Source organism: Strix aluco, chromosome 16 (genome assembly GCF_031877795.1).
Source record: "Strix aluco isolate bStrAlu1 chromosome 16, bStrAlu1.hap1, whole genome shotgun sequence".
Taxonomy (NCBI): Eukaryota; Metazoa; Chordata; class Aves; order Strigiformes; family Strigidae; genus Strix; species Strix aluco.
Genome location: NC_133946.1, coordinates 2,358,798 through 2,384,804, shown reverse-complemented (window position 1 = coordinate 2,384,804; position 26,007 = coordinate 2,358,798). Strand labels below are relative to the sequence as shown.

General features: G+C 40.9%; 1 protein-coding gene across 2 annotated transcripts in view; it reads right to left on the bottom strand.

The window, feature by feature from the left end:
- FAR1 (fatty acyl-CoA reductase 1) overlaps positions 1-25,435 on the bottom strand; it is a 41,380-nt gene extending 15,945 nt beyond the window's left edge. For both annotated transcript variants that reach the window (XM_074841692.1, XM_074841693.1), the window contains exons 1-8: positions 25,312-25,435; positions 11,973-12,167; positions 8,911-9,086; positions 6,092-6,271; positions 3,105-3,282; positions 2,013-2,057; positions 1,782-1,900; positions 1,242-1,309 (exon numbers count right to left, since the gene is read on the bottom strand). In XM_074841692.1, coding sequence (XP_074697793.1) covers positions 1,242-1,309; positions 1,782-1,900; positions 2,013-2,057; positions 3,105-3,282; positions 6,092-6,271; positions 8,911-9,086; positions 11,973-12,161 — 955 coding nt within the window. In that variant the 5' untranslated portion in view covers positions 12,162-12,167; positions 25,312-25,435. The remainder of the gene's footprint in view (positions 1-1,241; positions 1,310-1,781; positions 1,901-2,012; positions 2,058-3,104; positions 3,283-6,091; positions 6,272-8,910; positions 9,087-11,972; positions 12,168-25,311) is intronic.
- Between the last annotated feature and the right edge of the window lie 572 nt (positions 25,436-26,007).

The window sequence follows — 26,007 nt, the reverse complement described above, 5'->3', positions numbered from 1 at the left end:
TCAGTTTATATAGCATGTAAAGCTATTTCAATAGTCATCTATATTTCATGAAGAAGGCTATTCTGATCTCTTGTGTGGAGAATAACTTAAAAACAGACTGAGGACTTTGCAAGCATCTGAAGCGCATTTCAAATGATATTTTTAAACAACTTATCCATATTTAAGCATTAAGCAAAAAGCAATTAGGATGGGACTCCATGTGAAACTCCTGCTGACACCTGAAAATGCTGTACATGACAGATAAGCAGGATCAGTGTCTTAAAAAATTATGTTGAAATTCACCTCTCCTTTTAATCATCTCTTGTAACGTTATGCTGTTGTTTATAGACAGTGTTTAAATACCCCAATACAAATTGGGATATAAATTAAGTCAACAATTTCCCAAGTTTGGTTGAAGCAGTAAGATTTATAAATACAGATACATATAAAATGGGCAAAAGCAAGTAAAAAGCATGAAGTAGTAAAGAGAAATAAAATAGATTTAAGTATTGAAAGTGAACTGAAAGAAAAAAATAATCTGAGTTTAAGAATTCTATTTCTAAAAAATTAAAAGCTAATAAACTATGCCAGACAGCCTGTATTACTATTTATAACAGAAACTATTACAAAGTTTTTGGCACGTGGGTTACATTCTAGTCAGGATATCTCAAGAGTTGAAAATAGGTGGCCATACTTAAAGATTATTTTTCCCTGTACTTGAATAGTTGGTCTCACGTAGCTATGGGAAGATTAAAAAAGCCACCTCAACCAATAATTAATTTAAGCCAATCACTACAAAGAGCTACACAAGTGCAAAACTATTATCACACCTCTCAATTATGCAGATGTACAAAACATCCAATTGTGGGCTGTTTATCCATATGTATTTAGTAAGGTTGGCATTAAACCCAACATCACTACTGCTCCCCTGAGCAATGCTTTTCTCTGCACACTACCCACGCTCTGCAGATTAGGTCATGGCAGCAGCAAACAGAAGAATCAGTTCTCCCATCATTTAAGTTATAATGGAATGAAAAAAAAAACAAACAAGGACAAAATTAAACTGTCATGATGCTGCAAGGGGAGAGAATTAACAATGGAAGATAATGAAAAAGCACAATACACTGCAAAATTGAGAGGTATGGCTATTATACTAGTTTCAACAATAAAAATGTAATATGACCTACTGATTATAGCCTGTGCTTTTACTATTTGAACTTATTTTTCTACTAAAGCTTATGAAAAAAAGAAACATGGCATACCAACTTCACCCCAGTGGAAAGGATTGGTGCCACCTGTTGTACAGTTATATATCATTAAATTTCTTGGTCTGGGGAAGAAAAAGACAGAAGAGCAAGTTAGAAAGACAAACAGACAAAAGACATACCCAAATTTATCCTTTCCCTCAACAGCATCATTTACATAAAGCAGAAAGCATCAGTCTCATGTTAGATTTTTTTGCTTTCTGTATCATCTTCCAGCATTTTTCTCCTTTAACTATCATATTTCTTTACTTTCAGAGAAGGCGTCACCTACATTACTGTAGATTGCATTGACTACAACAAGACCCAGGAAAGAATTTTGAGGCATAGATTGTACAACAGTATCAGCAGGTGATGTCTTCCTCTTTAGCATAAGGAAGTTATACTTTGAGGGACTAATGCTGTCAGAATCTTAAATTCCTTTCTCCTGGGGGAATAGCAGGACACCAATTAGAAGTTCAACAGAAGACTGATTTGTTAAAATGAAATGCACAACATAATTTCAAAATACTCAGTACTCTCTACTGTCACCTGTTATACCTATTAACTCCGGAATACCAGGCTGCAGCCAGTGTCGTATTGACAACAACATCTACTGGAACAAGATCTGCTACTGCACTGTTGGAAGCTCTCATTGTTCGAAGAATTCCTTTTCCTGCCTTAAAGAACAAAACAACAACAAAAAGAGACAGAAGACCCACCAGTAAAACATATGAGGCTTTGTTGCCTTCCAAAAGGAAGGAAAAAAATTTAAGTATATCCATTACTTACAGCAATGAAGAGACCACTAGGTCCATTGAAGTTATCAATCCATCCCTATTATGAACAGGGGGGAGGGAAAGGATTTGGATAAGTCAGCAGTTTCAAGTGAAATTCTGAAAATTTTTCAGAAGTGTTAGGGGTGGAGGGCAAAAATAATAAAGAGGAGAAAGCTATTAATTTCCATGTCTGTAAATGAAGTTCCTCCATAGCAAAGTCTGGTGATGTAACAAGTTGCTATGACTCAGACACGAGATCTACCTGCACTGGTCCTTCAAAGTGAGATGCTAGCTTGTTTATTTCTTAGTGAATAAACTGTGGGGCAGTGTCTCTATAAATATGTTTATGTTGAAAGTATTCAAGTTCACAAGTATTTTTAGACTAGCTTCTAGCAACTCACAGAAGACAGATAACTTTGCTATTGATTATTAGTTTCTTCATTTTTCAAACAGAAGACATTCCTGCTCAACTTTAATGACAATATTTAGACACTATATACTTAGTTTGACATGTACATTGTACATACTCAAAAAGGTACACAAAGTCAATGATACGGATTTTAAGGGCTTGAAAGACATTCAGTCGTGACCTAGAGAGGTTATTCCAACACCAGTCTCCCATACAGAAGGAAGCATATATGCTATATATCAATACAGCATACAGTACATAGAATTTATGCCATCCCCTGCAAAGCTTATAGGGTTTAACAGAAGAAGCAGAGACAAAACATCTTATATTCTGCAGTCCCCTGTTTTCTTAGTCAACCCTTGCAGCTACTGACACACCAAAGCATACTGAAGAGGGAAAAGCAGATGAAGATACACAAAATCATGAGGTAAAAAGCTGACAATTAAAGTGTGAAACAGTATCTCCCACTGTGATAGAAGTGTATTGTTCTATGATTAGAAGTAATTTACCCCTAAATTTCACAGGCAAGAATACTCTGTTCGATAGCTTTTGTATCAGAGTTGTTATCCAGAAGCAACCAAGCCACAACTTCATAGCCTAAAAGATTTTCCTCTACGAAGGTCACTAGATAAACAGGCTGTCGGTATGCACTACAGTTTACAGGCAAGATGGTCAGGTGAAAACTCCGTGACTTACAGGAAAAGGCTCCTTCCAGCTAGCACCAACAATAGATGGCCTTATAATGGCTGTGTTTAATTTTGCACCTTCTTGTTGTACTATAAATTCGGCTAAGGCTTTTGTATATGTGTAAGTATTAGGTCTGTCGCCTATCAGTTTAGGAGTAATATCATTCACTAGGCCATCATCCATCCACCTAAAGAAACAAAAGAAGAGGCAAGTGTAAATTACTGCATGCTGCTTCACTGGACCAGGCTTAGGGGTGTGGTGGGTAAAAGCAAAGAGGATAACCAGATAAATCAAAATTACTGTGGAAAGTAAAATTAAAATCCAATCTCTTCTTCAAAACACCACCCAAGGCAAAAAAACTCAACAAAAAACCCCCACCGAAACCACCAAAGCATTAGCATCCCCTAGAAGCTGCATAAGCACAGAGGAACAAGAAACTCTGTAAAGAAATTTAGGCAATAATTAAAAAAGCAGGTCTGTATTTCATGTTTCTGCAACAGCCCCAATATCTAACACTAGTACACTTTAAATCTTAGCTTGATTTTCAGAATTTAACACCAACTCCCACTGAAGTTCGCATGTCACATACTTCTTTCTACTTTAAACAGCTGGAAGTTGTAAAACATTTCCACAAACTTTTGCATAACAATCAATGTCTGCTGACAGTTTATACTGCACTTAACTTCAAAAATCACATAACCTCCTAAAATACCATTCATCAAAATATAAGTTAGGGGTTTTCGCTTATCTGAACTGAAGGCCGATCCCAGAGGCCAGAAAATTCAAGTTTAATACAGCCTGCCTATTACTCATTTTGATTACACACTACTATTTAAGGTGGCAACTGCATATGTAGAACCCTTCTGAACAGGGATCTTAAGGAAGAATGTTATATTTGAGATCCTACAGCAGCAGTGTAGTTGGGCTGGTTTGTCTAAGGACATTACTAGCAACTGACAGAAGACTGTTTATACCGACTTCATGCTCATTTAGTTTCAAATTAAACAATAAAACCTAAATATTTGACAGTAAATGCCAAGAACCACAAAAAAATCATCTTTCACCAGAACATGTGCCCAGTTCCAAAAGTGATTTGAAACTATTTTATACGGTGTACTGTAGAAAGTAAGTACATTTATGAACTTTGTTAAATATTAAATCTTTTTTTCTTTTGTTGTTTCCTCCTTTAAAGAAAAAGCCATACAGACTGAAATGAAAACAAGTTTCTCAGTAAGAGAGAGGAGGGTTGCACGTTCAGCGTCCACTGCAAGAAGCATACTGCTATTTACCTTTTTGCCCAAGTAATTAATTTATTACACACCAACTACAGAGCAAGTAATACATTCCTTTACAATAGTACTAATTCTATCAACTAAGTTCTCAAACATGAAGTGCAGACACAGCAAGTTAGTCTTTGGGACACAGGCACACTGCTCCTCAGTTAGATTAAGTGATCTAGAAAGTGATGCCACTGCAAAGGCATTATGAGCATCACCTCCACCTTTGTGTGTTAAGCAATCACACACCACCCCTGAAGCAAGCTGGGTCACCATGTTTCTCCCCTTAATTTATTTAAATCTTGCAATTTCATCTTGCTCCCCAATTCATTCAGCAGTTTGCATCCAAAACTGTAATAACCTTCAGTCATAGCACACAGGCACGACAGAGACGCGCCTCTTGAACTATTGCTACTTTGGTGTTCTCCACTTCAAAACAGGACTTGGATTTTGTTTGCCTCAGTCACCCAACATCTTAGCCGCATAAACAGAATTTAGCCAACATTGTTATTCACAATGTTCTGTTACAATCAAAGCCAATGCGCATCAGACTCCTTTCATGATACAAACTGGGGTGGGAAGAGGAGTATAAAAGTCCAGGAAGGGATACAGATTTCTATGTGTCTCAGCTGTTGGCTAGAGAGAGCCCTCTTGCATAGGTTCACAGAAGCCTCCCCTCACTGCCATGAGTTCTAAAATGCAGACATCTGTCCAAGCCCAGAGCAAGCAGTTTAAATCATTTATCCTGCTTGCAAAAAGAAAAGAGAGACAAAAAATATGACTATTTCAGAATATCTCATTTGAAAGATTATTTAAAGTTAACATCGTAAAAAAAGTTGGCTCAGTGTGCATTCTAGGTAGTAATTCATTTGTTTTCAATGTTAGTGCTCTTCCATATATAATAAGTTAAAGAAGATATTTTACTTTTTAGTTATTTTTAGTTTCATACTTCTTTTACAAGGGGTGATATTTTGTATGACAGGGAAAAAGGAAGAGACTGATTTAGAGTTGAGATTATTATTTGTTAGGTTACAGTTGACTTATCCCCTATTTGCCACCTGTTTCTGTTAGGGTTTGGCAGCTACTGACTAAGACCTCAGGACAGCTAATACACACAGAACATAAAATACAGAATGAGTAATTTCTTCCCCCCACTAATGCCCATTTCAAGATTAAAAAAACTACAGATTTTTAATGTTTGCATTCTCTGAATACCTAACAGGACTACTTCTACAGTTGTGTTTCTAAGCAGTTAAGTACTACGATTTATTTCAGCATCTCAGTCTGACCTCACAATGGTGTTAGTTGGATGTAGTGGAAGATGCTGTTAAAGGGGACTGTCTTGGTTTTATCCCTTTCCTTCACAATGGCAGTGCTAGCACACTTGTAACAGCACAGCGTTTATTTTTAATAGTTCCTGATTCAGCTCATCATACAGATGAAAAACTGTCACTCTCAGCATATAGGAGGCCTCATGAGTAGATAGGAGTATCCCTCTCCCTCAGCACCACTCCACACCTAGCTCCACTGAAAGCAACCATAAAACCTTAACCCATCTCCTTTCCTGTAAAGGGAAGTGTCAGCCATGCTGTCAGACTTACAGGACAGCATAAGCTAATTTCTTCATCTTTCAGGTTCCAAACCATTTTTTGGTACTTCATTACTAGGAAGCAAGTGGTTACAGATTACTGAAGTAGCTTCATAAAACGTAACACATACTCAAGAGAATCTATCAGTTTCCTGGGATCAACAGGAGGTGGATAAACTATTTCCTCAATCTGCTTTCGATTGCAATATGCATAGGCAGTCGAGACGTGCATGAACACTTCCAGATTCTTCATTCGTTGTGCCAAGAAGAGGAGCTGTTGTGTGGCAGTCACATTTAACTGAACAGCATCTCTGTTGATGAAACATATTTGATTAGCAGAAAGCAAGATAGAAACAAGCAAAAAGAAACAACTGGTCAAGCCACTCCCAAATGCCTCAGTGATGGGTATATAAACTATTCCTAAATACTCCACCCTTCCCAAAAAAAGCAGCATGGACACCATCCTAACTTTCTGCTTAGTATGCCCCAGTCTTAATCTAGAACATCTCTCAATGTTCAGGATAATTTTCTTCAGTTTTACTCTGTTCTTATTAGCATCCTCATGCTCCATTACTACAGTGGGAAAGTCAGTATACGTTTGATCTCCTCAAGCTAAATTCCAATCCTACATTTTTCATAAAATGTGAAGAAAATAATGCAACACAACACCTAGCTGCCACATGACACATGAGACGCATCTCTGAACTTTCTAGTTCAACTTGAGGTCAGTCAACAACTCACAGGGAAGGCCTAGAGGACTAGTAAGTTGGAGACTGACATCTTCCTGTAGGATAGCACAACAAGATTTCACAAGGGGCGGGGGGGGCGGGGGCGGAGGAAAACCACCAAGAACCACACTTTCATCCTCCAACTTCACTGTTCACTGCTTCTCATTAAAATAGTCCTTAAGGACACTGTAGGAGAGCAGGTATGTCTCTATAATTCCCATCAGAACACAACTTACTCATCAACTACTATGATTATACAATTCAGATATTCTCTCCAGCCTACAAAATTTACTATGGGCACTAGTTTTCTTGTACACAGTGTACTAATCAACAAAGTTTCAATACAGTTAAATATTTATCAAAGTCTTTATTGCAAAAAAATGTTATATTAGTAAAGAAAAAAATCTTAGTCCCCCCCAAATAAGCACTAAGCTTAAGACTTCTTTACCACACATTATTACTGAAGCATTGGGCAGGCAGGAGAGGGGGACCACTATCCCAAAGCAATTAACATAAATGGAAAATGTTACTTTTGAATAAATTTGGATTTTTTTTTAGATAAAAGTATTGTTCTCAGTCTTCACTGTCTCTTTCAAGAAGTCAAAGGAAGGAGTTAGAGCTGTACGCATCACTTAAAGATACAAAAGTGTATAGCAAGTCCAAATTAGGGAGAGTTCAAAAATAAGCACAAGTATTTTGCTTTCTTGACTTTATTCCTACCACTGGCCCCAAGTCAAGTGTTTTGAACTTCACATTAGTTATTCCTGATATATATCTGATGAAGGCTGCTCTAGGTGGTCTTCAGATTTGTAAGGTTCCTCCAACCATTCCAGCCCATCTGTTAGGAAAGAGTTGACACCAGAGCACCTAAGAAATGCTCACATTTTCTATTTTGCTAAACAACATACTGGGCCCACCAAGAAAGCAGAAGCTGCCAGTGGCTTTTTCTACCAAGATGCCATTCCAGTCTCTCAAATTGCTTTAAAAGTCCCTCTTGGCTTTCATCAGGTTGGCAGTTCCTTAACATTTCAAGACCATAAAACAGTGATGAACACAGGCTACCTTATGACATTTCAGCATACAGTATAGCATTCTTAGAGAGATAGTGCCAGCCTTTGTAACAAATCAAAGAAATTCAGAGTTGAGAAGTGTTTTATCTCAAAGTTGCTTTACTTCCCCCTCCCAAAAAATGTGAGCTATTTCTCACAAAATCATTTATTCCAGTATTTTAACACTAAATCAAGTTGTTGTTTTCGCCAAAAAACAAATATAATCTTTTCTTGCTTCTGGTATTCCTTTCTCTAGTATTTCCATAATAGATTTTCTGTACAACATGGAAGTTTTCAACTTTTAGCTTTCTCCCTGTGCGTCTACTTCTCCCTTCTCCCTCCAATGCAAACCTCTATTCTTAATGAAAGACTTGCTGAAGACACAGAGAAAGCTGAGCAGTATTTAATCTCCTGTTTGTTCATCAGGTACAGAACAAATGCTAGAACTTCCCCCACATGCAGTTTTGCCAAAAAGTTATCTTCTGAAAATGTGCATTTCCCTTCTAACAAGGAAGGCTAAAGGAATAGTTTGTGTTCCCTTTTACACACCAGGAAAAAAGCTCTAATATTACTTGTGAGCACAATACATATAGCTACAGCTTATTTGTATCCTTCCTACCCATCCCAGATACCAGAGCAACGCATGATGTTAGGAACACTCAGAATAGCAACATGTTCCCTTGTCCCTTCAACAGCTTCCCTTCAAGACGACTTTGAAATTCAGGCAGAGGGATTTAGTCAAAAAAAAACCCCAAAACAACCAACCAAACACACACACACAAAACCTGAGGGGCCTATCGCAAAACTACAAGAATAACTTACTTAGTTTCTAAGTACTAATACTGTATTTGTCTTTTTGCCTAAAGCTTTAAAGAGAGATCAACTTTTCCATGTTGAATACTGTAATTCTAACCTCTGACGAAGCAGGTCTAAATAATGTGCCTCCATCTTCCTAAGAAGAGCAAAGGAAAACCCAACAGCTTAAGATGAGTTTGGGGGAAAAGATTATTACCTTAAGGGGCATCACGAAATTGCCCGAAGACACCAATGTCAGAGTACATGAAGTAGCCTGACAAGCTGAATATTTGCAAGATTGCGCCGAGACCCGATTTACCCTCTCCCTTTCAGTAACATTGGTTTACCAGATCAGAGTATACAGAATTTTAGACTCACCTCAGTGTTTCATTGAATCTGACTGTAGCAGCACAATGAAATATAATATTAATGCATTCTATAAGTTTTTCCTTGATTGGTTCACTAAGGTCCAGTTCAGGCTGTGTAAGTTCACTCGTAATTACTATTATTTTTGCTCTGAAGTCTGGTTGCTCATCTCTCAACCTGTCAAAGAGCTGTCAAAAAAACAGGACTAAAAATTCAAACTAATAGCCGGTGAAGATAAGAGATACAGATCTCATTTAAGTGAAGAAAACCCCCACATCTTCTATCTATACAGAGTTATACCTCCTTACCTCTCAAGATCATCAGTAAGTAAGAAAAGTGTGTTAGGAATATTACAACATGTTACTGACTCCCTGTGAACATACTCAGTGATGAAGTTGTGCACAATTTATCCCACACAATGAAAGCAGTATTACATGTGTTGTACAGAAGGTAATAAGGCTTCAATTTGCACTTAAATTTTTTTTAATACTCATCCCTATCCTTAAAACTAGATCTCTATCAATATCAGAAGAAGGAATGATCTCTATTAGACACCAGGACTCAAATTTTAAGTTGCAGTCTAAATACTGTAATCCCTTTTCTTTCAGGGAAGGAAAGGGAAAAGTCTGCCCACTTCCCAAGCTTGATATTAACTATTCAAATTCTTAAAGACTTGCACAAGTCATGCTGGTTTTTAGGTTTAGAAAACTTTCATCAAGCCTTAAAAACTTCCAGTGATTTAAGAAATGTTACCCTGGAATTACACCAGTTTTGGGGAACTTCCAGGTTAAAAAAAGAATCATTTCTCTGGCTAGTTAAAAGAAAAAAGGCAGGGTTCAAGGCTGCATACCATGTTCCAACATCTGATCAAGTCTTATCAAATTGGTGATCAACTATTCTCACTGAAAAAAATCTCACCCATATTATATTCCATCATATATTCTCTTCATAATTAATTATGTGGCTTAACGCAGATAAAAATTCTTGCCTCATCTTATTTACACTCATTAACATGCAAGTTTTCCTAAGCAGAATAGTACTGTGGGAATAAAACACACTTGAAAATTTCACCAGAGCAGACCCTTCTTCTTAATTGTACAGGGGCCAATACCTTAGCTACTGCTTCAACAGAAGTAGATTAAAATGTATTAAAATCACAGCAGTACATTTTTTCCCTTCTCCAAGCATGCAATTATACCAAATGCAAATAGTTAAAAGACATTTCCTTACAGATTGAAGAGAAGTTAATTCATTTTCAACTATACATTAAAGTTACCTAAAGGTGCAGTTTCGCGACACGTAAGGCAACATAAACTTGTACTGCTACCAAACAGATTGTCTAACCATGTGATGAAGAGAGAACAAACATCTGGCCCCATCTACATCTCTGCATAGATGTGCAACACCATCCCTTTATGTTCTTACTCTAGGGACTAAGACGTAGGACTACCTCAGGCAGTAGCCCTGCTTACCAGGACTTGTTGTGAACCTGTTCCAGCAGTAAGTGCTCACCAAGACTCATAAATCACATCAGATTGTTATCTCAGCAGGAGTTGGTACAGACTATAACCAGAAGATTTGGACTCAAATTTAAAAGCCTTTTACAACACATGAGTTTCCCAAAAGCTATATTGAGGCTTACATTTTACTGAAGTTTAAGTCAGCCCACACTACTGCCACTCTCCCCCCTGTCTTAATATCCCCCACTTTTCATTTGGGTAACAGTGCATACAGAAAGGGGATTGAGAAACTTTTCCTTTCTCATCTCACAGTTCAGTCTGGAGACCTTTTCCTTGTTCCAGGGAGTGACAAACTGAGGGGTTTATGTAGAGAGAATTTGCGACTTGATTTTAAGATAGAACCCCACTGTCACTCATTCTGTTGTGTTCTATCACACTGCATGGGACTGCAAACAGATGCTTCTGAGCGATGAGCTACAGTTTTGACACACAGTTACAGAGAATAATTTACTAGGGACGCAGCCATCCTCATGTCTGCTATAATCTTAACTAGACAGAGTCGCAGAAATTCATTGTCTTACTTTAAGCAACTTACCCCTCCTAGCCTAAATGCATTCATAGTTTCTTACTGATTCCCTTTAAGTACCTTCTAAGCACACACTTTGTAGAGGCTACATTGCATCTCAACATATTTCCTAAGCCTGGAAAATTAAACTGCCTACTCCCATGTCCCATAAGAGAAAGACCTGGATAGAAATAAACGAACTCTGCTTCAGACAGAGTTCATGCTAGAAATCTCTCCCCTTCCTGTTCACCCTTCTCATCATAAACAGGATACTCAGTAGTAGAGGGATGGGCAACACTGATGGATGGTTCTGCATACAGTAAGAACACCCAGCCTAGCTCACCAGAATATTAAGGCAATGAGTCTTTTCAGGAGGAAAGCATCCCACCCAGCATGCACAGAAAATCATTTAGATAGCCACCCTGATAATTTCACAGCAGAGAATGAGTGCCTTTCCCCTGTTGTCACATGTTTATAGCAGTCTGTATGACTAACAGAAATTCACAATAGAATCTATTAAGACAAACATTTCTGTTCTGTTTACAAATATAAGCTATTTAAACAGCCTGTTGAGATCACATATTCTTGCTAACTGGTAGATCCAATAGCACATTCAAGAAAAAGGAAGCAGTAAGCCTCATCTTACAGAAAAGAAAAAAATGCACAAGGAGAAAAAGTGACTTGCTTGAGATTTAAAGAAGGGTCTCAATCCCATCTTACAACTCCCAGTCCACACTGCCTCTTGTACTTTGATTATATATTCTCTTAACAAGTTTTAACTCAGATGTTTTACTTCTCAATTCTGGATTACAGCTGAACATCCTCCTGAATTAAATACAGGGTAATTTTCCACTACCGGCTTTGCTAGAGACTAACAGCCTGAAAACCAGCTATAGAAGCTCTGCCAGGTCTTGGATTTTATGTTTGTTAGAACAAAAAAACATTTAACAACAATATTTTGCTTTAGACAAACCGAAGTTGTTCTTAAAATGAAATGGGAACATTATAAAGAAGGACAAACATGTACTTTGTAAGCATGTGACACATACCTTACAGCTGGTAATTTCTTCTATTCGTGCTTCAGGTGTCTGCCCTGCTTTGTGTCTTACCAATACATACACTGCTTTCACTTTAGGACAAGATCTGAGCAGCTTTTCCAGAAGTACTTTTCCCATGAAGCCTGTAGCTCCTGTCAGGAGGACGTTCTTTCCTTCATAGTATTCAGGGATGGAAACCATTATGACCTTAACAAAAGTTAAAAACAAAAGTATATTAAAGAACTTCTAGGAGTTCAGATGTGCAGAAGATCTAAATAAACGGCACAGATGCAAACACTCAATCTCATACCTGAAAGAAATACTTTTAGCAGCCATTTTTTAAACATATAACCAGTACTTTAACTTAGTCTTTTTCTGCCACATTCCAAAAGAGTACCACAAGGTCACTATAGTCATCCCAGATCTTCTTGTAAACGGTTCCTGTTAACAGCGTCTCAAGGAATTAGATACCCACTCAGTCTAGGAAAATAGCTCAACTTCAGCCTATTTTTACCTCTACATGCACGGTCCTTTACCACTCTAAGTGGCTGTTCCATGTAAACTAAAGGTCATATCATTAAAATATAATCACAAGTAGATACTTCAAATACACTGACAGAAGACAGGGAGCCAGGCATCTGCCAATTGCTGGCCCTGGTATTTTGCCTGTGTCAGCAAAGTCCCCTGTCAGTGTTAGGCTGAGCCTTCCTACAGATTATGCTAAGCCAGAGAGAAGGTATAGTTAGTTGCTTGGTAGGAGATCTGCTGGTTTTCTATTGATTACAAAAAACCCACACAGTTCCACAGATGATACAGGTTTCCAACCTTTTTATCATCAAGTCTGTCAGGTTTTTTCCCCCCAAATAAGTGATTACAATTCTCACAAAACCTGAAGATTTGAGTTAGCCACAAATACACCTCATAATAAAATGAAGGGCAAGGGATTGTTACTTAAAACCATCACAAAGCTCAAAAGTGTTGCAAGTTTTGCTTCAGTTCGGAAGTTAACTATGAGAATTATTTCTTTCTCCTCCCTTAATCAACCCCTTGGAAATTATGGCTAATCCTAGATACTGGAAACTGAAAGACCTTCCAAGGACAAATATACTGCTATCTCTCACACTAATGTGGTCTTTGGACCATGACCTTTATGACCTTTAGAACTCAATCTCTGCCTCAGGCTAACCACAAGCCATTCTGTTAAGTCCGATATATCAATATACTTACCGTAACCCTTCAACAGCTTAATTTTACTGTAGAAGACTGTAGCATAGGATACACTTCCACCATGTTTTATCAATCCTTCTAATTACACTTATAAAAATAATGTCTCCTATAGCAGAGCCAAACACAAATCATTATGACCAAAACACTATCAAAAGGGATAGATTCCATAAAACCATACTAAAAAACCCCCAAAAAATGAGCCTCTCTAAACAGTGATGGAGTGTTTCTTAAGCAAGTAAGAATTACAACACTGAACATCTAAACAGGGTGAGAGCCTTTCTTCACCTACCATCCAGGAATAAAGGAATGCAACTTCTAAATATGCTTAATTCTTCTGAAACAACAAGCTACTGCAAGCAGGAACTTATCAAGGAAGACACAAGATGCTGGATGTTGGGAGTGAACAACTGCAGGCTTAATCTGCACCTTTTGCCCCTAGAGTAAGGAAATATTTTTTGAATGCTTGTCTATATCTCAGTACCTGGCATATTAAAGCAATTGTGCTGTGCTTTTCCTGTGCTCATATCATGACAAAGCCTCTGAACGAGCTCTAAGTGATTACTTGCCAGAAATGAGTTATCACCTGCACAAGCCCCAGTTTCAGGAGTCTGGGTACAAAGTCTTACATTTTTTGGTCCAACACTCCAAATCTTATTTTGACTCCCTTCTCTGACAAGGTTAGCTCCTGCATTTATTAGTGAAGCATCTAAAAACTGATCATGGCATACAGTAGCAAGTTTAGGACAGAACAAGCACTACTATTTCCATTGGCCACTGTACACCATCCAAAATTGTTCGTTTGAAGGCTGATGAGATTGAAAGAGGTGGACGGAGGGAGAAAGCTATTTACGTTAAACCACTTTTGCCACACACATAAGAGATTTTAATGCAAATTTCAGAGCACACCTCCTGCAATAAAGCCTGGTGAGTAAGATACAGCATGGCTGAGTCATTTTTTCCTGTTCAAAGAAAGATACAGGCCTGTTGTCTTCACTGTGGCTCTAAGTCACAATTAATGCTCTCTGCTATTCAGATCTGTCCTCCCCATAACTTCCAACTTCCTGGTCTTTGCATACACCATTCAACTCCATTTCCTCCTAAAAATCCACACGCTTGCTCGCCCATACAGGATAAGACTTCCGTTCCGTTAAAGAGGGAAGAGAAAACCCATGCAATCATTACCGTACCAATTTTGTCAAAGATTCAGTTTTGTTATGGTTCATACATAATCTTGTTACTAATTTACCTACCTAGCCATAATTCATATTTTTTAACCCTTAAGACTCTATGACAGTACTTTAATACCATGAGCCTGCTTGCCCTTCCTCAAAGGAAGGCTTAATACTACTTCTGACATAAAGCTGTATCCTCAGTCTGCAAACGTTCACACGGGCAGAGACAGTCTTTGGCTACATAAACACAGGAACCTTGCTACAACACCCAGTACGTGGGCTACAGTCCAACATCTGTTTCTAAAAGCTAAACAATGAAAAAAAGTTATGCTGCCAGTGGAAATATCTGTGTTGCTGTGGTCCAGCTTTTTAGCTAACTGAAAAATCTGACAATGTTTAGGGTCATACAATGTAAAGAAAACTAGATGCCAGAATAGATCAGAAAATTTCCTGCCTCAGTTATTACTGACCATACTTTTTTGAGTATGAGGCTGATATCAGATCAAAAATAATTATACTATTCTCCTGAAACTCTTACAGAATACCAACCCTACAAAACATTTAGATCCAAAGCTATGATTAAGCATAATGATGAAATGGGTTCAGTTAAAAAACCACTAACATACATAAATACTCACTCGAGAGACAGCAACACTTACATGTTTGCAGGCTAATTTTTTTTTTTTTTTTTTAAGGACTGACACAAATTTTTCCTTTAAAAAACTCTAAACACCATTCCCCTCTGCTCTCTGACAACTAGCCTCTGGTAGTCTTTGTTCATAGAAAATTTTCCACCCTAAGTTTGTCTTCTATTTCTATTCCTCTAGAAGATTCCAGCTAGAAAACAGAACTGGTGACCTTTTCAGAAGTACACATTGCTGCCAAAGTTACAGCAATAAACACCGGGATCGTGAGGGAACTGTCTAGAAGCACCAAATCTGATTTAAGGGTAAAATCCATGTATGGAATCTAGATGCGAATCAACAAAATGAAATCAGCAGCCTATGTTTTGCCCCACTACAGAGAAAGGTTATCTCAACCAGAGGAAAGGGAAAGAATGTTCCCATTCTCCACCTACCTTTTCCTGCCTTCTCCGAGAAAGCATCTCCACATGTCAGTTAGCATAGCACTGCTGGCAATTCCTAATTTCAAACTCAGAAGGGACTTCTCTCACAGGTATAATATATTACCTCTGTTGCCTTTTAAAGTTCTTTACGGCAGCAAATTACTGAAGAACTACATGATAATTGTGGTTTTAAAAAAAAAAAAAAAAACACAGTTAAGAAATAGATGCAGTTCCCAGTGGAAACTTAGTTGAACCTCTAACACATAACAGGCTGTAGTAGATCCAGAAGAATATTCCTACCTTGCAAGACAACACAGCAAAATCAAATTTAGCATTTTAAAGTTGATATTTAAGTATTAGCAATTGTTTTATCTAGTTTTAGAGTGTAACTTGTATGTTTGCAATAGCTAAATTGTAGCTATTAACCAGCAATACATATTTTCACCAGTTATCCAATGACTTGTTAACAGCTACCTCTTCAAACACACAGACAGGTAATTCCTATCAAACACAAAATTGTCTAAAGCACACTTTGGAATATCTGAATCCCTATCTCACAGCTACTTTTTTGAGCTAATAAATAATAACATTCAAGAAAAAAAAGAAGTCTGATGTTAGGCTACTTCCGAATTCACAAGTTCAGGGCTAAACCAATGGTGACACTTTGAAAATACTGCTTATTTGAAGGGTGCTCTCCTTTGATAAATAAGAGCTCCTAAACACTTCAGTAAAAAAACCCCACAAGTCAGGATCCTAGCCAGAATTCCCCATCTTGTGAAAAATTGTAGTGTCCAAGGCTGAGCAAGTGCTATTATGGAGCAAACAACAGCAGCTCTGTTTGTCTTCAGAGCTACTGCAGCAATATTTAACTCATTGCTTCAAACAGAAGTCTACGACTCTCAAAACAAAGACAATTTTGTTTCTAACAGGAAAAAGATCAATTCACATATTTGTCCAAACACAGATCAAGATGCTTAAAGATTTACTTTCCAAGTGCCAGGAAAGCCTGCTAGAGTTTCACTGAATGTTTAAATGCTAAACCCAGGAACTAGAAAGAGTGTGCATGTATGTCCTTGATCGAGATTAAATGGTCTGTTTTCTAGTTTATCACTGACAAACATTAGGTCAACAACATGCTCCCTCCAAATTCAATCATACTGAGATTATCACTCACAGGAAATAGAAAACATGTATTTCCCAACCTCTAAAGTGTCAGCAACAAGCCACAAAGTTCTGCAAAAATACAGCCTGACAAACTAATTTCCCCCTTTCCCTCTGACAGCTTGAACCTAGTACTAGAAGCAGTACAACAGGAAAAGGTCTAAAAGTAAGGTGGAAGAAACACTTGGTGCATATTCAGGAGATGAAGTCTATCTAGACATCAAATCTGAAGGCACCAAATATTTTTAAACTCCACACATGCATCCACACCAGACAAAAATCATTACAGAGGTCCCTCATATAGAGCTTCAATTGTCACATTGCAAGGACACCGTAGCAAGCAAAAAAAAAAAAAAAAGAAAAATCTAAGAACTAGAGAGATTCAGGCAACAAAGGAATAAATATTTAACTCATCTAAACAAGGTTACTGCCAGAAAGACGAGCCTGGGTCATTTCATTTGGTGCCTTGTTTCCACAAAAGCATATCAATGAACGTTATCAGCAGAATGTCCACATTTTCAACTACCACAAGGGTCAATGATCTGCCCTATTTGGACAATATCTATCCAGCATATCACCAAAGGATGATAGTTTGTTTGTCTTCACAGTCCAAGGTTATATCCATTGAGAAACCTTATCTGTGAAAGATACTGTTTAGAAGATTAGTAGAGACTGACATGATGGAATAGAGCACTTCCTGTTGTAAACCGCTTTTGGTGTTAAGTTAACCTTAAAAGCATACCTATTCCAAACTATAATTATGTGGAAGATTTGGGATTCTTCCCACAGCTAGCAGAAAGACAAGCTTATCCATGTTTTAGACTTCATCAACATTCTTATCTACACTTTGCAAGGTCATTTTCTTTACTAAGCTGTAAGCCACAGTCCCCTGCAGGATAAACCTGCCAAGAAAATTTAACACATCTCCAGGAGCTGGAAAACACATTGCCAGGTCTGGAAGCTAATTAGAACAACTAAGTTTTGAAGAACTGTCAAAATGGGTCCACTAATTTAGTATTAGCTAACCAGTCTTTGGCTTATGCCTGGTAGTATGCCAGATAGTAAGTGTCTCACTACACACTTTCCAGACAAGTAACTGGATTGGAGGATTCAGGTAATATTAAGTTCTCTCCTGTATACCAACATGCCTTTATTGACGATCTCTACAAACAAGTGAAATGCAACAAAACTAAATAAATCTCAAAGATTATACCTAAGTCATCACAACTGCAGCATAAATATCACCAGCAGACCCAAAGCTGTATGTGGAATAAGCCAAACTTGTGGCTGACACTCGGTATATTTCAGAATTTCTGACAATAGACGTTTCAAACTAGTTATATTGTTCAATCTTGAAGATGTTCAGAGAGACTAACCTACTACCAATGAAAAGGTTTGTCCACTTTAAATCATTTATCTATTGAAACACAATACCAGTTAGAGCAGCTAATATGGTTAGATCAAAGTTTACATAACTAAGTGTATAGCCTTATCCACAAATAAAGTAGACCTGCTTTGAAAAAAAAAATTCTTCTCACTATTCTTAGCCACAGCAATATGCTACATACTGAAAGCTTTTTCTGGACTGTATGCTCCTCAAGCTACATTCCTCCTGGATATAACAGTACCTCTGGCAGTATATGCATTCAAGGTAAGGAGCACTATTAAATTGATTTTTGTGAGACTTAACTAGTACTGCATATGAACTACTTAACAGCACTACAGCATTCTGATACCAAAATCTAGATTGATACCAGACACTGAAGTAGTTCTGTAAGCTCCTTTTAAGACAACAATGACAAAAACCAAGCACAGTATTCACTCAATTGCTTTAGGAAGAAGCATGACTTTGGACCAACTAACCCATGACCACCCTGTAATTTATTAGCAGAACCCAGCCCAACCCACTAACTATTTAATTTGCCATTTGAAGATACCCTTATGAAAGTTAGATACTTTGAAGTCAGGGCTGTGCCTGAAATCATGGCGTCTTTAACCTCTTCTAATCCTTTAGTCTTACTAAAGGGAACCTGACCTCAGTGTGGGCCACGTGTGGTTACACAGATATTTCTTATGTAAATGTTCACACACCTTTCAGCCAAAATTCTGATTTTACTACAAATTTCCGTTGACTTATTCTTCTATTCAGAAGGATTCTGTACCAGATGACTTTGAAATTACTTTTGAGTAGTAAGTACACTGTTCACAAAGCACCAGAGCAGTGCCTTGCTTTGCTGTAATTGCATGTCTTTTATAGGAAGTCCCTCCTTTGAAAATGAATTAAAACAAAAGAGGTTTTTACTATCCCTATATAATTAGGTTATAAGGTGGTGTTTTTCTGAATTGTTTACTGTTTGAGCTTAGCCTTCAAGTGCATGTTGAAGGAAAAATATCTCTTTTGGTACAATTAACCTCATTTCTCCAAGTTGCACAGAAAGCACAGATCAGCTCAGAAATTAAGCTATTACAGTAGAGCACATACCACATAAGAACATTCACTATACTTCATCTCCAGTTCAAGTGGAAACACGTTTAACAATTATATCCAGAGAGTTTTCAAACAAGTTTTAAGAAAACAAAAGGCAGGCAGATTCAAGATTTGCTGAACAGGCTCACAGTTGCAGATCATTTTTTCTAAAGTTAATGTGAGATCTGCATTAGAAATCTCCCTTGTGTTTTTGGTTACGGAAGGATTACTAGATAAAGCCTCACTTTATCAAGGTAGTTGCATAAATCATGGCTCTTACTTTGCATAAATCATGACTCGAGTTAACCCTGAAAGAACAAAACCCATCTGAACCACCTACCTACAACATAATGAACAGAGTAACACTCACAGCTGACTACCACATAAACTGCTAAAGCTACAAGATCACCCAATTCTTATTTACTGCGTTAAGAAAACAAGCCAAAGGCACTAATTTAACCTTCATACGAGTATGTTGATACCCAGTGCAGGTTATCACTAGGAAAAGCCTTAGCAGCAGCAGCAGGAGGATTACTGTCCAGTAGTTCCTGTGATACTGTCATTTTGCTGGAAGGGGAAAGCCAGAAACCAGGTGGAAGAAAGGGGGCATAGGGGACAAAACAAACAACACTTAAGTGGCTCATCAGTTTGCCTGGTTTCACCATGAAGGGACAAATCCAGGTAATTAAAACCCAGATTTCCCATTCCTCGTATTGATCAGACAGAACAAAAGATAGCTACCCAAAAACTGCACCTGCAATTACATTCTGTTCAAACCATCAGAAGGAAAAGATAAGCCATCTTAGCTAGTCTTTTACTAGAATTGCCTTGACACATACGATTACATTTATTAACGAAGCATTTACAATCAGAATACTTCACTGAGAACAAAAACCCCCAACTCTTATTCCTCCCTTCTTTTAAATTATATATATTATTATAGAGTTAGGTGTGCTGGTTTTGGCTGAGAGAGTTCATTTTCTCCACAGTAACTAGTACCGGGCTGTGGTTTGGATTTGTGCTGAAAACAGAGTTGATAACACAGGGATGTTTTAGTTACCAATGAGCAGCACTTACACAGAGCAAAGGCCTTTTCTGCCTCTCACCCCACCCCCCCAGCGAGGAGGCCGGGGGTGCACGAGGAGTTGGGAGGGGACACAGCCGGCACAGCTGTACCCCAGCTGACCCCAGGGGTATCCCAGACCATGCGGCACCATGCTCAGCACATACAGCTGGGGGAGGAAGACAGAAGGGGGGGACGTTGAGGGTGATGGCGCTTGTCTTCCCAAGTAACCGTTACGTGTGATGGAGCCCGGCTGTCCTGGAGATGGCTGAGCACCCGCCTGCCCACAGGGAGTGGGGAATGAATCCCTTGTTTTGGTTTGCTTTGCTTGTGCACACGACTTTTGCTTTACCAGGTTATTAAACTGTCTTTATCTCAGCCCATGAGTTTTCTCACTTTCACTCTTCTGATTCCCTCCCCCATCCCACCAGGGGGGAATGAGTGAGTGGCCATGTGGGGCTGTTGGCAGCTGGGGTTAAACCACAACAGTCGTTTTGGGCACCAACGTGGGACTCGAAGGGTTCGACATCTCAACAGGTTTGACTGGAATGTGCCAGGTTGAATTTAGAGCTGTTAGGGCTGTTTGGCTATTAACTGGCAGGCTCCTGTGCCTGCCATGGGGCTTGCTTGCCTTACTCTGTATTAGAGTCTAGTGCTCATTAGCAGCTGCTTTTTGCTTTCGCTGCTTGCTGTACTGCTGTAGCGCTGATCATCTTACTCTGCCGTGCCTGGGCACATTTTGATAACAGCCATGGCGATGTGCCTGGGCTGGCAGACGGCCAGGGCATCGCTGCTGGGTCTGTGCTGCTGTAACCGACAGGCGGGAGCTCCCGCGTGAACCCGAGTCGAAGGGACCGTGACCTACGGATGAGCCCCTGCGGGGGGAGGACACCCCAAAGCGACTGTGGCAGCGGCAGGTACAAGCAGCAGGAACACCCCCGGAGAGCCTGTGGCTCATGGATAAGGCTCCACCTGGGGCAGGTACCCCCCTAAGGGACTGCAGTCTGGGGATAAGGCCAAGCTGGAGCAGGGGCAAGGGGAGGAGTTCACTGCGATGTCAAACCCTATAACCTGGCCCAAAGGGACCAGGGGTGAGACTGTAATGGAAATACCTTTAAATCGTCATAATTCATTATCTGAGTTCTATGTTATAGGAATTACTATAGCAGGAGCCACCTGAACCAGTGGCAGACAAGCCTTACAGGCAGCAATGCCAAGTGCAGCAGTGACCCAACCTGAGCTGGCTTCAGTGTCCAGTAACTCCATAAACACACCAGATCTCCTGTCCTGAGTGACCACTGGACCAGATGGAGACCACTTTGGGGACATTTATGGACATTTTACATACATTTCACAGGGGTGGTACATAAACTAAGGGAATGGTATCTGTGTATTGTATCGAATGATGGGAAGGATAGTGGTGGTTAATGAGGATACACTGGAGAGCGTGGGACCTGACCATGACATAAATGGTATGGAATAAGGGGTGGAGAATGTGGTTTTGGCTGGGATAGAGTTCATTTTCTCCACAGTAGCTAGTATGGGGCTATGTTTTGGATTCGTGTGGAAGACAGTGTTGATTTACACAGGGATGTTTTAATTACTGCTGAGCAGCACTTACAGCCAGGAGGCCAGGGGTGCACGAGGAGTTGGGAGGGGACACAGCCGGCACAGCTGTACCCCAGCTGACCCCAGGGGTATCCCAGACCATGTGGCACCATGCTCAGCACATACAGCTGGGGGAGGAAGACGGAAGGAGGGGGGACGTTCAAGGTGATGGCGCTTGTCTTCCCAAGTAACCGTTACGTGTGATGGAGCCCGGCTGTCCTGGAGATGGCTGAGCACCCGCCTGTCCACAGGGAGCAGGGAACGAATCCCTTGTTTTGCTTGTGTGCACAGCTTTTGCTTTACCTATTAAACTGTCTTCATCTCAACCCATGAGTTTTCTCACTTTCACTCTTCTGATTCCATCCCCCATCCCATCAGGGGTGAGTGAGCAAGGGGCTGTGTGGGGCTTAGGTTGCCAGACAGGGTTAAACCGGAACAGAAGGTCTGAGTCACATTTTACAGCAAATGTTACACAACGAATTTGAGATCCTAAGAAACAACATTTCCAGGCTCCTTCCATACCCTTCCATGCTTTTACAAAAAAAAAAATGCAAAACTATCAACCTTGCTTATCCTATCAGCTCCTCTCAACTGAAGAGTTTCAGGAAGTTTAAGAAAGATTTACAGGGGAAAAAAGCCAACCCACCATAATGCATTATTTGACAGATACATGTCAATGTTTTGTACTAATTCACTAACTATACTTCTGTAAGAAAATCGTCAAATGCCCCCAGTCATGTTTCACCAAATCCCAACTTCCAGTGCCTTTGTGGTAAAGGACACCCATAGTAAGTATACTCACAGCTGGTGAGCTGACTGTTGAAAAGCTGCAAAAAGAGTTAAGATTTTAGAACTCTGTTAAAATTACAGTCAGGTCCTCCATAACTAACCAAGAATTTAATTCCTTAATGTTTAGGTGAGCCATTTAGAAATTCTTCATGCAAAACCACAGTTAAACAATATAACATCTTAACATGGTAGAACTCAATGGCCTTTCCAATTCAAATCAATAAAGATATTTCCTCTCCCATTATGTTTCTGTACAAATTCCCAATAATTCTTCTGAAACCTAAAAATAACTCATTTATCGGACAACTGTTCTATCACATTGTATTTGAAGCCTAATTACCTTCTTTTAAAAAACCCCACACACGTTTACCTTTCCTTTTTTCCAACACATGTAGAGCAAAACCCTGTGAAAAAATTAAAAGCCCATTTTCACAACTTAAATATCTAAAAATACTTATACTAAAAATAGCTTAAACACATACCCAGAAACTTTTCAGAAGTTTTTGTTTGTTTGCTTTAAGTTCCCAGCAGCTCTGTTTCCTGCAGACAAGTAACAGGCACACTGTACTGAACACAGACCCTCCTCAAACACCAAATATTTTGTGACAAAAAAAGCAAAACACCCACACAAAACACATACACACAATTTCTGGCCAGAGAAACTAATCAAACTTGAAACCACTGCAATGATACAGCCTTGTCTTCAATGCCATCTAATACCTTTTCTAGCACTTGCTTAAACTTTCCAAACTGTTGTAATACCATTTTAGTTTGTTATACATCCGTTCCAAGCACTGAAAGCACGGTCCTTGTGAGGAACTGCAAGTTCCTACAAGAGCTAGAACTCAGAAAACAGGAAGATGACAAAGGACCCTTTGCTTTGTAGTAGTCAGGAGGAGCTTCAGTTTGGCCTCTCAGGAGCTAAGAGGCTCTATGGATGGACTGATTCTCCCTTTGCAGGAGAAACATTAGTACAGGTATTTCAAGACACCTATTACTCCACCTTTCAAAGACAACTCTGCTACGCAGAATCATGGCATACTGCCAGGAGTTGCACTCTAAAACTGACAGTTATGCTCTCTGCTTCCATCTGACTAGTAGATACATATTTTCAAAGTCTGAGGAACACTAAATACCAAATGAGAGTCCTTTGCTATTATAAAAGTTACAGTTTTGCTTCAATGCTAACTTTTTATTGACAAGTATCAGCTGCTTTGGATAATTAAGATGTTGACAGCTTGGGTATTTTGCAGCTATAGGAAGTAAAAATATTTATCACGTCCAAAATATTAGACAGTCACACTTAATGGAAAATTGTCCCACTGTGCTTTTACTATTAAAATCTCTAGTAAAGCCTCACTAGACCTGGAGTCCAGCATAAGGTAAATAAATAGAGACTAAGTACTTGCAGTAAGAAGTTACAGATCTAGATTTGCATATTACTTTATAGTTCTGCAACAGCTAGGAGAAAAAGAAACCTGCAAGGCACTCTCTCATACGCAGTTGTGGGAGGTTTTGGGTGGGGAAATAGCTGGTTTTTAAACCATCTATATTTGATGAGAGTGTACAAAAACAGAGTAGAAAATCTGAAAAGTAAAGATCCTAGAAATATATACCTAACACTTTATTGTAGCAGTTTGGAGATTATGTATCTCAGTTATAAAGCACAGACATGATAAACAAATAAGGGAAGTTGGGAGTCAAGAAATTCTAGCCTGTCACAGTACAGACAGATGTCACAGACAGTAAAACTCCTACATGCTCCACTTTTGGCTTAATTATTATTGAAAGTTATTAAAATATCAAAAACTTTCTGTTGCTAAAGCTGTGAAGTAGGTTAAGTGAAATTAAAGGTTTCTATTTCCATGGGATTCAAGCTGGTTTCAATTACAAGTTTGCTACCAATCAGTATATCTCTGGAGTTAGCCACACTTTAAACTTCACTCACGAAAGTCCTTCTGTAGACCCACGCGGCTCCTGCTCCACAAGACTCAAAGTCTACCCAGAGTCAGGGGCTGCTGCACACCCCAAGAGCTACCAACGCTCTCCATCTAGTATTTCCTGATGCATGGACCCACTAAACTGGTGCTCCTGTCTGAAAAGGCGAGCCGTTTCGGTTCTCTTCCCCCCACATTCTTCTAAGCGGGAGGGAAAATTGTAGCCTTTTCCTGCAGGACTACCCTTTGCACTAACCGCACCTACATGGGCTCGAAAAAGGGGGAACTACCGTGGCAGTACGGCGGGAGCCGAAGGAAGCCGGAGCTGCCTCGCAGGGAAAGCCGGCGCGCCGCTGCTCGCAGGAGGCCCACCCAGTGACTGGAGGGCCGAGGAGACGGAGAGGCGGACGGGCGAGGAAGAGCGCGGGGAGAAGGGTGGTACCCGCCGGCCCCAGGCCCAGCGGCAGGTGGAGCGGGCCACCGCGGGCCGCGGGGCTTTCGGCCTCGCCCACGCGAAAGCGCAGCCCGGCGGTGCCGCGACAGCGGCTGAGAGAAGCGTTCGGGGTTCCTCCCTTTTCCGAGCATCGACCCCGGCAAGCGAGTTTCCCTCGCCAGGAACGCGCCTCCGGCCCGCCCGCCCGCCACCACGACGCACCTCAGCGTTCCCCGTCCCCTCCCGCCCTCCCCTCGCGGCTCCCGCCGCCCGCCCTCCCCGGCAGCCTCCCAGAAACGCCCGGCGGCGGCGGCCGGCTCCCTCCGCGCCCCCCCCTCACGGACGGCAGGAGATGGAGCGGCGCAGCCCACGGCCCCCAGCCGCGCCGGATCACCCCGGCCTCCCGCCGCAGCCCGGGCGGCCGGTACCTGCTCCGGGCGGCCTCCCCCGCTGAACCTCGCTGCCCCGCTCCCCGCCGCTCTGAGGGGCTCGGGCAGCGGTCCTAAAAGAGCCGCTCCCGTTGGCCGCTGCGCACGCGGTACCCGCCCGCCTATTGGCTCCTCGCTCCGCCGCTCGGAGGGACGAGGACGCCGGGGGTTGGCGGCCTCCGGGAGCCCCGCCCAGCGCCGCGGCGGGGCGCGTGCGGGGGGCGCGAGGCGGGGGCGGGGAGCGGCTGTGATTTGCGCCGCCGCCCTCGAGCCCGCGCGCGCGCGCGCGCTCCTCGCGCTCCCCCCGCTCCGTCCCGCTCCTCGCGGCAGTGCGCGGCCTGGGCAAGGGCGGGAACGGCGGGGGAGGCGCCAAACGGGCCCCGCGGCGGCCTGCGCCCCGCGGGCGCTGCGCCGCTGCCGCGCCACCTCCGGGCCGCCCGCCGCCACGCGGGCCCTGCCGAACCGCTAAAACTGGGCGTGTGGAGGCACCGAGTCAGCTCCGGCTGAAATCAGCCGAAAGGCCCGAAACCAGCCGAGGCTGCCGAGAGCCACCGCGGCCTCCATCAAAGCCACCCCCGGCCTCGGGCAGAGCTGGCGTCTCCCCGGCGGCCACAAGCCCGACGCCTGGGGGAATTTTCAGCAGGTTGTACCCACAGGCCCGACGCCTGGGGGAATATTTTCAGCAGTTTGTACCCA